This window comes from Pollachius pollachius, assembly GCF_949987615.1.
Source record: "Pollachius pollachius genome assembly, chromosome: 9".
Lineage (NCBI taxonomy): Eukaryota > Metazoa > Chordata > Actinopteri > Gadiformes > Gadidae > Pollachius > Pollachius pollachius.
The window spans coordinates 1,799,719-1,812,218 of NC_136942.1; the positions used below are offsets into that span (position 1 = coordinate 1,799,719).

Sequence of the window (12,500 nt, forward strand, 5' to 3'; positions counted from 1 at the left end):
CTGTCTACTAAAATAAACAAAGACGCCATTATCAGCCTACAGTGTGCACTGAATTTCTTGCAGTTCCGTTGTGTGCGGTCTATTCTCACAATCAGACTTTGAATCAATACTTTGACTGATGATGACAGGAGTTTACATTTAGCTTAGACCAATCATGTTAATGGAGGAGACAGGGATCTGTAAGCGCGGGGAACACAAACTCGCAGCAGTAGTAAACTAAAGTATGAACAAAACAAAAAAGTGTCGGTAAACGTTTCCAACCAACACCGTGTAGACTCGTCAATGTGGAAATACACTCATTCCAATCCCATTTTGAAGCTTCATCCACTGGCGCGTTTTTAGGTAGAGTCTTCTGCTCAAAACAGGAAACAAGGCGTAACTTTGCCCGTTTTGCATCCCTGGCTTTCGGACAGCGGTACTGTCCGGTGTGCCGTCTCTCCCCAGAGGTCCGCTGTAACAATGCTGCTGGATGCGGCATTACGTGCAGTCTAAACCACTGTCATATTATATGTCCATAGGGGGCAACAAAGTCCCGCTTTCATTTAAACTGCCTTATCGCGGACAGTAAAAAAAAGTGTTTTCGGGATTGAAATGCAATACGATTTGAGGTAGATACTTAATATTTGTACAACAGGGTAATATGAAAATGTTTCTGCTGTCCTACTATATAGCTGCGTCCAATGGGATGCGGGGTTGTTACCCAGAGATATCCACAGTAGGCCCATGTGGATAAGCCCCTCCATGTTGGCATTGTGGGCTACGTGACTGCGGTCACACAACACAAGTCATCACTGGGTTCAAAAGAGTCGGAAGTGGGGTTAGGTCGATGACTTTCTTTCACACTATCAGCCGGACCCCGGGTTCAGCACCTCGGACAGCACTCCAGAGGAGACCGGATGACAGGAACAACACAGCCGGCTGTTTGCGTACGTGATGGACTCTGTAAACAGAATACGCCGCGGAGCCACGAAGTCATCTGCACTTTGACAAATTCTATGACGTTGTTTTTTTTCGCCTGCGTGCAGCCTACATGTTAACGGGCCTGTTAGCACGACTGAAACATTCCATCGCATTATATAATCTGGTGCTGGTAGTTTTTTGTTGTATGATTTTGATAACATGGAAGAGCTCTATGGAGCCAACAGTCACCATTGATACACCATGATCACCCATTACAAACCGGTGAGTGGACCTACTTGTGGATGTGACTAGGCAGGTCAGGGGTGTAAATGTGAGTAGGGGTGTGCGTGAACCTTAATGAATGTTGTCCTTACGCAGAGTATCTTTTTGTCTGTTTAGATTAATAATTTGTATTTTGTGCGCAGTCAGACATCCCCCTAAAAACAGTCATCGTGTGGTGTAATGACCCGTATGGGGTGACCCTTGCTGCTAACACACACACACACACACACACACACACACACACACACACACACACACACACACACAAATTAAGCAATATCACACGAGAGGGATTGCTGTTGTACTGAATATCAGCACGACCGTAGGCCTCGTACGTACGTCATCTGGATTTCAATACAATTAATTATATTGAAATTAAGGATTTCAATACATATGATTTATTGAAATCATTAAATAAATCATATTTAATGATTTATTTGGCTCCGCCAACACAAATATATCCGCAACTGGACTGGGACTGAACTGTTACCAAGCAACACATAAACTTTACGTTACGTTACGCTCCCTTCGTCCTCTTCTGACGACCGTTCGTAAGTCAACTCAAATGTTATTTCTGGAAACATGTTCATCTTTGCGGTGCAAAGTTTGTCTTAATCTAAGCTACATAACGACCGTTATAACTTTAACGGTTATGAAAACACCTGTAAAGTGGACTGATACATGTAAAGTTTTTTTAAGCCCCAAGGGCTGTTATACTCTAGCACTCATGGAATGTAATGTAATGTAATGTAATGTACATTTATTTTGCCTCTAGTCCAATCAAATTACTTGGTCGGAACTAACTGTTGTATAATATAGATATACAATTTATTCTATATCATAGCCATGATTCAAGATTCCTCAACCTTAACCATACGGAATCCCACAGAACTTTCTGAACACTTAAATACTCACAGATCCACACACAGACACACAAGCGCACTCACACACACACACACACACACACACGCACACACACACGCACACACGCACACACACACACACACACACACACACACACATATTGTTGCGTCTGCTCACACTTACTGCTTTGTTTGTGTAATATAATCACCTTTGATAAATGCTACAATTATCGCTCATTTGTATGAATGATATGTATTAGTCTTTTAAAATAATCACTTTTTGACATCCTATGATGTTGGCTGACTGTGAATAGCAATCGGAAAAGATTGTGGGTTCTCATTCAACGGTTCAATTTCAACCTTATGCTTGATTTCCCATGACTGCACATTTCTCTCTCCCTTTCTGTATCCTCCTGACCTCCCCCCCCCCCCCCCCCCTCTCTTTATCCCTCTCAGCCCTGGGGCATCTCACCAGCGAGCCACTGAGGCTATTGCTGATAAGGACCAAACAGGAACAATAAATAACACAATGTATAATGTGGGCTTTTCTCAGCAACCCCACGCAAATGACTTATTGCGATCTCTATACGCATGCTTGCTGAACCCATAAATCTGCCCGGTGACTGTAATTGCTTTGCGCTACACTCAGATAGAACAGGAGTCAGCGTTATTTGCGTTTATGTCCCACATAACATGGGCCCCATTTGTCATGCGATGATCGGGCCGTGTTATCGCACCACTGTTCTGGGGGAGTGAATGATGTCACGGTGTCATCACGGGGCCCGTATAGATTCCCAGGCCGTCCCACGTACTAGCATGTCCTCCGTGGGACAGGAAGTCAGTGGGGCCGTGAGTGTGTGTGCGTGTATTTGTGCAGGTCCTGGGGGTGTCGGGTTGGTGTAAAGATAGAAGCAGAGTGGCGTCAAAGCGCTCACCCCATGTCATTCCTCAATACATCTGCGTGACCCCTGCATACAGCTTCCCATGTCCGCTGCATACTGGTGATCACATCCGTAAACCTGTGCGGTAATATCGGGTTGCTACTCTAAAAGAGGGGTGGTATTTTCTATTCATCCATCAAATTGTATACTGAAAGACCCTTCCCATTTTTTGTGAAACTTGAGCTGAATTACAGTGAGCACACATCTGTCAGAGTATATTTTTATTCCCTTCATATTATTATTTATACTTTCTGTTCAGCGCCCTGCCGCCTTTTGAACTTTTGCTGTCTGTGATTTATGGGTCTGCATTGTTGCATGAGCTGAGGCTGGCATTGGTCACCGTAACGCAGCAGTGAACTCAACTCCCTAACGTTATACCACTACACTGAGCTGTTTTATTTTCACAGGAAGTTGATAAAATCGGGGTCTTAAGAGGTCATGCTGACCTTAAGGTCTCAGGGTACAGAGTCACTTCCTTCATGGGTTCCTGCAAATACATTTTATTTTTCCAAAGACAAAAATGTAAATTTTGCCTTCTTTCTATAACTTCATAAATATTTAGTGCTCACATGTTTCTGTTCGTGCTACCAAAGTAATCCAGCAAGAATCGTGCATTTCCTGCATATCCTGAATTGAATTGTGGGAAAATGTGATAAGTGGATGGGAAAACATAGTTATGTAATTCTTGTTTATGGTTTGGGATTTAGAGAGCTGGGCTTTGCTTCACATGACGTTTGAACTGCTGTTGTATTTCCTCTCTCGCTCCCTCCTGCTCTCTCTCACTCTGTCTCCCGCACTCTCTCATTCTCTCTCCCGTGCTCTCCCACTCTCTCTCTCGCTCTCTGTATCTCTCTCGGTCCGTCTCACTCTCCTTGTTCCTCTCTCCCTCTCTCCCCCCCCGGGTCTCAGTCATTCATTAATCTCTTGCCCCCTCCCCTCCCTACCTTCCGTCCTTCCTCTCTCATTCAGCCTCAGTGTGCTGTCGTCTTCCAAGGTCGGACTCTGGATACTGCCACACAAGACAGGAATAGCAGGTGCACTGCAGAAGCCTGCCGATGCTGTGCGATTTGTGCCGGCGTGTGCTCTTGCCTGTGCATGTGTGTGTGAGAGAGTAAGATTACTGAGCGTACCTGAGCGATAGACAGCGTGAGAGAGAGAGAGAGAGAGAGAGAGAGCGAGCGAGCGAAAGATAGACAGAGAGACAGACAGAGCAAGCTTAGCATGGGTGCCTGCATGTACGTGTGTCCACAGAAGGAGACTCTGGTGCGTTCCAAGTAGGGCTGTGCAGCGTTGCACACGATCGGGGTTTGTCTTTTATCTTCTGAACCGTTTCTGCCGCTGCTGGCTGCAAGGATCCGCTCGGGAACGGGCATTACTGAGCAACCAAGCCAAGGCTTCTGAACAGGACTTCACAGTTTAAGCGCAGCGAACCGGGACTCTGCCTGTGCCTCTCATCAACCCCTTTCTCCGCCCCTCCGGCTCCAGCTCTCTGCGCACGGCAGCTCAGGACGATGTAACAAAGAGACGGCTGGGGCTTTTTTTAAAACTTGAAGGAGATGCCGTAAAAGTGCCGTGCTCTCCGAGGCTGTAGAGAGTAACGACATGCTCTGAGATCTCTCCCGTCTGTCTCCCTGTCTCCCCTTTTCCTGCCGGCCGGCTTCCCGCAGAGTCCTGGCTCCAACATGTCCCTGGCGTTCTGCGGGGTCGAGAACAACTCGTTTGCGTACAACGTGGACGAAGGCGTCCTGAACAACGGCTGCTTCCTGGACGCGCTCAACGTGGTGCCTCACGTCTTCGTCCTCTTCATCACCTTCCCCATCCTCTTCATCGGTGAGTGTGCCTGCGATGGGGTGGGAGGGGGGAGTGTGAATAAGTTGACACACTCAAACACACACACTTGCAAATATGTTTCTGTATCTACTGGTTAAACGTAGAGCTGGATACCTCACATCAGTAGGAATGTGTGGGCTTGTCGTTTACCCCAGATAATCATACATAATAAGTGAACAAGTGATACATGAAGGGCATGCATTGATTTCAAATATAATGTACTCTAATACTCGTCTGATCGCAGTATTCTACCAAGATAACCTCATGATGGTATGGCCTCATCCCCGTGGTGTACACCTTTGACATCTGTGAAGGACTAACTAGCTGTAGAATCCCAGCATCTGACTGCACCTGTTACGCACCTGACCTCCTGCCTTGTCATTGAAAGTGTGTTTAAAGCAGAGGCTGTTTGTTTCTCTTCTTATTCTGAGCATATGACTGATCTTTTTCTAAGTGATGTAGTTACATCTGTGTCTTAGTTATGTAATCACATCTGGCTTCGAGAGATGTAGTCACGTCTGTCGCTCTTCTGGTGATGTAGTCACATCTGTATTCTAGGGATGTAGTCACATCTGTATTCTAGTGATGTAGTCACATCTGTATTCTAGTGATGTAGTCACATCTGTATTCTAGTGATGTAGTCACATCTGTCTCTCTTCTAGTGATGTAGTTACATCTGTCTTATAGTGATGTAGTCATATCTATATTCTGTGATGTAGTCACATCTGTATTCTAGTGATGTAGTCACATCTGTCTCTCTTCTAATGATGTAGTCACATCTGTATTCTAGTGATTTAGTCACATCTGTATTCTAGGAATGTGGTCACATCTGTATTCTAAAGATGTAGTCACATCCGTCTCTCAATTTCCATTAAGAACATGCGTGCTTGTGCTGTGCATGTGTGCCTTAAATGTACTGTTTAACATCACATCCTGTGTTATGTTCCCGCACTCAGACAATCCCAAATGAGTGTGCTATGATTGGCCTGATGGGTTCCAAAGCCATGCCATTATTCCAAAATGGCAGAAATGCAGCAGATAGCAGCTAAGGCATATATTTTTAGATACTCTCTGTGGATGTTGTACTTTTGTCATGTACTTTTGACAGTGCCTTCCTCGACACATTTGTCACAAGTCAGGCTGTGTAAATGGTTTACTTTACCTCAAGCAAGAAACCCAAACAAAACCATCCAGTTAGCTCTTGCTTAAGCAACACGACACCGGGCTATACTGATCTGTTGTGAGTGGAACCGGGCTGTTCCACTCACAACCGGTCAGAACCACTGGTCATTAGAGATCACAGTACAGTTCTGCTTTGTTCTCCAAGATAAAGGGAAGGGAGAGGAAAATTAAATGGGAATGTATTAATACCAGAGCTCAAGGAGGATTTATATCTTTCATAGACACATGAAAAGGTTACTGAGACTACAAAAACAAGTTTCAATATTGCACAACAATAATACATTACACTACTCCATGGGTGTGTGAGAGAGAGAGAGAGAGAGAGAGAGAGAGAGAGAAAGAGAGAGAGAGAGAGTGTGAAAGAGAGAGAGAGAGTAAGAGAGAGAGAGAGTGAAAGAGAGAGAGAGAGAGCGAGAGAGAGAGAGAGAGAGAGAGAGTGAAAGAGAGAGAGAGAGAGAGTGTGAGTTTATGTTTATGTGTGTGCGTGTGCATGTGTGTGTGCATGAGCGTGCAGTGATATCTTTATCATTTAGCTGGCAGGGATTCGAATATATATACAGTGGGGCAAAAAAGTATTTAGTCAGCCACCAATTGTGCAAGTTCTCCCACTTAAAAAGACGAGAGAGGCCTGTAATTTTCATCATAGATAAACCTCAGCTATGAGAGACAAAATGAAAAAAAAAATCCAGAAAATCACATTGTCTGATTTTTTAAGAATTTATTTGCAAATTATGGTGGAAAATAAGTATTTGGTCACCTACAAACCAGCAAGATTTCTGGCTGTCACAGACCTGTAACTTCTTCTTTAAGAGGCTCCTCTGTCCTCCACTCGTTGCCTGTATTAATGGCACCTGTTTGAACTCCTTATCAGTATAAAAGACACCTGTCCACAACCACAAGTCACAGTCACACTCCAAACTCCACTATGGCCAAGACCAAAGAGCTGTCAAAGGACACCAGAAACACAATTGTAGACCTGCACCAGGCTGGGAAGTTTGAATCTGCAATAGGTAAGCAGCTTGGTGTGAAGAAATCAACTGTGGGAGCAATTATTAGGAAATGGAATACATACAACACCGCTGATAATCTCCCTCGATCTGGGGCTCCACGCAAGATCTCACCCTGTGGGGTCAAAATGATCACAAGAACGGTGAACAAAAATCCCAGAACCACACGGGGGGTCCTAGTGAATGACCTCCAGAGAGCTGGGACCAAAGTAACAAAGGCTACCATCACTAACACACTACGCCGCCAGGGACTCAAATCCTGCAGTGCCAGACGTGTCCCCCTGCTAAAGCCAGTGCATGTCCGGGCCTGTTTGAAGTTTGCTAGAGAGCATTTGGATGATCCAGAACAGGATTGGGAGAATGTCATATGGTCAGATGAAACCAAAATAGAACTTTTTGGTAAAAACTCAACTCGTCGTGTTTGGAGGAGAAAGAATGCTGAGTTGCATCCAAAGAACACCATACCTACAGTGAAGCATGGGGGTGGAAACATCATGCTTTGGGGCTGTTTTTCTGCCAAGGGACCAGGACGTCTGATCCGTGTGACGGAAAGAATGAATGGGGCCATGTATCGTGAGATTTTGAGTGAAAACCTCCTTCCATCAGCAAGGGCACTGAAGATGAAACGTGGCTGGGTCTTTCAGCATGACAATGACCCCAAACACACCGCCCGGGCAACGAAGGAGTGGCTTCGTAAGAAGCATTTCAAGGTCCTTGAGTGGCCTAGCCAGTCTCCAGATCTCAACCCCATAGAAAATCTTTGGAGGCAGTTGAAACTCCGTGTTGCCCAGCGAAGGCCCAAAAACATCACTGCTCTAGAGGAGATCTGCATGGAGGAATGGGCCAAAATACCAGCAGCAGTGTGTGAAAACCTTGTAAAGACTTACAGAAAACGTTTGACCTCTGTCATTGCCAACAAAGGGCATGTAACAAAGTATTGAGATGACCTTTTGTTATCGACCAAATACTTATTTTCCACCATAATTTGCAAATAAATTCTTTAAAAATCAGACAATGTGATTTTCTAGATTTTTTTTTTTTCATTTTGTCCCTCATAGCTGAGGTATACTATGATGAAAATTACAGGCCTCTCATCTTTTTAAGTGGGAGAACTTGCATAATTGGTGGCTGACAAAATACTTTTTTGCCCCACTGTATATATCACTTCAATAACTACGTCACACTATCCTCACCTTTTTACCAAACATGGGAAATATGATGTTCTTGAGATAATGGATATGGAGGGACGCAACGGAAGAATGTTAGCTTGTGGCTAGTTTGCTAATTTATGAGCTGTGTGAGTTCAGGTTAGGGTAGGGAGCACAGCTGTTTCTAGTGTTTTTCTATTGAGGATAATGCATGTTTCATGAGCCTCTAAATATAGAGAGACAAATCCTCGGCCCATCTCTTCTGCTTTATTTACTATAATGTCCAGGAGACTACACACAGTCCAGGGGACTACAATGACCTCTTCAACATAAGGATACGTTGTGGAAATCCTTCATCATGGTTTCATTCCCCACTCAGCCTTGCACAGTGGCGAGGTGTGGATTGTGCAGTGAGATGAACCTGAGAACCTCGGTCTGCATGTCTCTGATACTCCATTCCGTGTTGCTGTTCCTCCATCCTGATAGGCTGGGGCAGCCAGAGCTCCAAGGTCCACATCCACCACAGCACCTGGCTTCACTTCCCCGGACACAACCTGCGCTGGCTGCTGACCTTCGTGCTGCTCTTCGTCCTGGTGTGTGAGGTGGCCGAGGGCATCGTCTCTGATGGGTGAGCTGGCTCTTTAGCTTCTGCCTGATTGACTTGAGCGGATAGTGGGTACAACCCGATCGGATCAAAGGGACCCGATTCTGTGGGAAAGGTTTTCATTAGTATTTACAGCACGTTACATTTAATTGATGTTCTCTTTCCCCGTCTGTCTGTGTATCGCTCTCTCTTTCTCTCGACCTCTCTCTTGCTCTCTCCCTCCCTCTCTATCTGTCGCACTCTCTACCTGCTCTGTCTGCCTCCCTCTCTCTCTTCTTTCTCTCTCTCTCTCTGTCAATCTCTCCATCCCTCTCTCTCTCTTTCACTGTCTATCCACCTCTCTCTCTCTCTCCCTCTCTCAGTCTGCTCACTGGGGCTATTTTTATAAACGTTGTGACATCTCCTCCAATCGTAGCTGACAATGGTGTAGCGTGCACTTTGTTCCCGGTAGACTGTGGAGCGCACGACGGCTTAGGTGGGCAAATTAGAGTGAATGTAGAGCACTTTATCGGCTGTACATCAGGCATTTAATGGGTTATATCACCCCCAGGTGTTAAAGGAGGGTGGTCCTGATCTTTAAGTACGCACTGAGTGTGTGGGTGGACTTGACTTTAAGTACACACACAGTGTGTGTGTGTGTGTGTGTGTGTGTGTGTGTGTGTGTGTGTGTGTGTGTGTGTGTGTGGGGGGGCCTGTGTGCTTTAGATGGGTGTGTGTATGTTTTAGTGTGAGTTTTCTACAGTATATGTGTTTGTGTTAGTTTGTATGTTGGTATGTAGGTATGTTTGTATGTATGTACAAATGTACAAATGTAAACTGCGCATATTTTTGAGTGCTACGTGTAAATGTAAAGTTCCATGGTGTCCATCCATGGAGGTGTCGTATTGTGTTGTGATGTGTCATTGTGGATCGTATTGTGTTGTGTTGTGTGATGACGGTTCGTATTGTGTTGTGTTGTGTCATTGTGGATCGTATTGTATTGTGTTGTGTTGTGTGATGACGGGTCGTATTGTGTTGTGTTGTGTCATGACGGGTCGTGTTGTGTTGTGTCCTGACAGGTCGTGTTGTGTTGTGTTGTGTCGTGTTGTGTTGTGTTGTGTCCTGACAGGTCGTATTGTGTTGTGTTGTGTCGTGTTGTGTTTTGTTGTGTCCTGACAGGTCGTGTTGTGTTGTGTCCTGACGGTTCGTATTGTGTTGTGTTGTGTCATTGTGGATCGTATTGTGTTGTGTTGTGTGATGACGGGTCGTATTGTGTTGTGTTGTGTCATGACGGGTCGTGTTGTGTTGTGTCCTGACAGGTCGTGTTGTGTTGTGTTGTGTCGTGTTGTGTTGTGTTGTGTCCTGACAGGTCGTATTGTGTTGTGTTGTGTCGTGTTGTGTTTTGTTGTGTCCTGACAGGTCGTGTTGTGTTGTGTCCTGACGGGTCGTATTGTGTTGTGTTGTGTCGTGTTGTGTTGTGTTGTGTCCTGACGGGTCGTGTTGTGTTCTCAGGTTCAGCAGCTCCCACCACCTGCACCTCTACATGCCAGCAGCCCTGGCCTTCATGGCCGCCATCACCTCCATCGTGTACTACCACAACATCGAGACCTCCAACTTCCCCAAGCTCCTGCTAGGTACACACACACACACACACACACACACACAGACACACACCAGTGCTGCTGCTCGTCTTCCTCACCCCCCCCCCCCCCCCCCCCCCATACCGTTCTCTCCCTCTCCTAGGATGAGAACCACGGAGATAGCTATCATATACTATCAATAGCTGTGTTCGAAATCGTTCCCTATTCACTCACTCACTATTCCCTATATAGTGTTCATGATATAGTACATTATATAGGGAACGAACAAACGAGAATTCGGAGACTACGCTGAACATTTCTAAACGTCATTTGTGTCAGTAAATGTGCCGGGTGTTTGTGTGACGCAGACAGCTGCGCCCACATCATGTAAACAAACCGGACACCCACGAGGTAAGCTGGAGGTTGTATTGATGTTGAATGTTACATTTCCTTGTTCAAGGTTTTTTTTATTGATTTTGAATGGGTTTTTTTTCTATGTTAAATCCCAAATAAATTGTTGACATTTCTAAACGAAAGCCGGAGACTCCATCATTAAATGTATTTGTTTTCGCGGTTATTCAGCTTCTTCTTCTCCTCCGGAAAAACACGACCGCATTGCATTGTGGTATACGGGGTTAATGTGAAGGGAACATCATTCGAACACCACTACAAAATGGCGAGCACCCTATATAGTGCACTATATCCGTGATAGGCAACGATTTCAAACACAGCTAATGTGGAGTGTGTGTGTGTGATTGACAGTCGGCCTAAGAAGCCCCACCTCTGGCACAGAGTCAGACTGATTGGTCTCTGAGGCTGCACACCTGTTGCACATTTAGTAATCAAGGCACACGGGATGAAGTAGCCGTCCCCACACACACACACCCACACACACACACTCTCAGGGAGGTCTGTGACATGTCAGCATTCACCACCTGCTCGGTTGACAAGATGTTGCCCACTCTCTAAATGATTTGTACTCCACATCCCCCTGTGTCCTGGTGTTGGAGGAAACCATTGGAGACGTCTAGGTGACGGGTGGTTGGAGCAGCTGTCACAGTCATCATATCATATGTGTAGATGTCCCTCCCTTTCCATTAAAGAGTGTGTACATAGGAGTCCAGAGTATGGGTTCACTAGTATTAAGCAGATCTCGGTCTAGCTTCCAAAAAAAGATGACTTTATGTTATTTGTCTGCATTTATGTTGACATAATGAAGACATAATATAGCGCATAGGGGTTGAGAGGCCTGATGGAAAGACACATTTAAATCACCTTATCACTAGTTATTAATTCCAGGACATTGAAATGATACGAGGGATTCACTGATATTTTAGATGGACCTCTGTTCTGCCAATGTTTACATTCACAGATGAGTTGGTTCGTTAGATTTAGGCTCTGTGGTGCAGATTGACTTTGGACCAATCGTGTCCCTGCATGAAATTGCATCAGGTCAAGGAAAAGGAAGCTCCTTTTGGGAAGAAGGCATTGTAAGAAGGCCATGCTCCCTCTGCATGTTTAGAACACGATGACGAATGCGTCTGGACAAATGGATGAGCATCCGTTCATAATCACTTCTTTTATAGCCTCTGATCATTTATTTGTGCATCATAAATCTGAGTATAAAATAAATAATACAATAAAAAATCCATCCACGATCGTCCGTGTATAGGACACTAAATAGAAACAAATCCCTTCATTCATTTCGATGTGGGATGGGGATTTCAAGGTCTTTAGTTGACTTGAGTCAGCCGAGTTAAGTAAGATGGACAGTGTAATGCCATCGATCCCTTGTTCTTATGGGAGATGCTCACATATAAAGACATTGGTTGAATGACTCATACAGAGAAACCCGCGTCTCAAATCCATTGCACCATATTCTCAATCCTCCTCCTTCCTTCTGTCAGGCTCTCTTAATAATTCCACAGCTGCGTAAGAGTAAATATATTGATGATAACAAAATGTACCCGAACACTCAGAATGTCCTATTCGGAATGGCAATATCACCAGTATGTGTTTGTTGTGGATATCCCCTGAAATTCCACTTGATTCCAACACAGTGATAATATTTATAAACTGTCAATCTATATAATGATAAGATATATATATATATAAAAAAGTTAATTTTATTTGTAAATTATAATAATTATAATAATTATCTTAAAGAATTACATTATTTGTTAT

General features: G+C 44.6%; 1 protein-coding gene across 1 annotated transcript in view; it reads left to right on the forward strand.

Annotated features, from left to right (window-relative positions):
* Nucleotides 1-4,668: 4,668 nt before the first annotated feature.
* abcc8 (ATP-binding cassette, sub-family C (CFTR/MRP), member 8) overlaps nt 4,669-12,500 on the forward strand; it is a gene marked incomplete at both ends in the record, with an annotated part of 49,929 nt that continues 42,097 nt past the window's right edge. The window contains 3 exons of the mRNA XM_079742760.1: nt 4,669-4,816; nt 8,640-8,781; nt 10,249-10,370. Coding sequence (XP_079598886.1) covers nt 4,669-4,816; nt 8,640-8,781; nt 10,249-10,370 — 412 coding nt within the window. The remainder of the gene's footprint in view (nt 4,817-8,639; nt 8,782-10,248; nt 10,371-12,500) is intronic.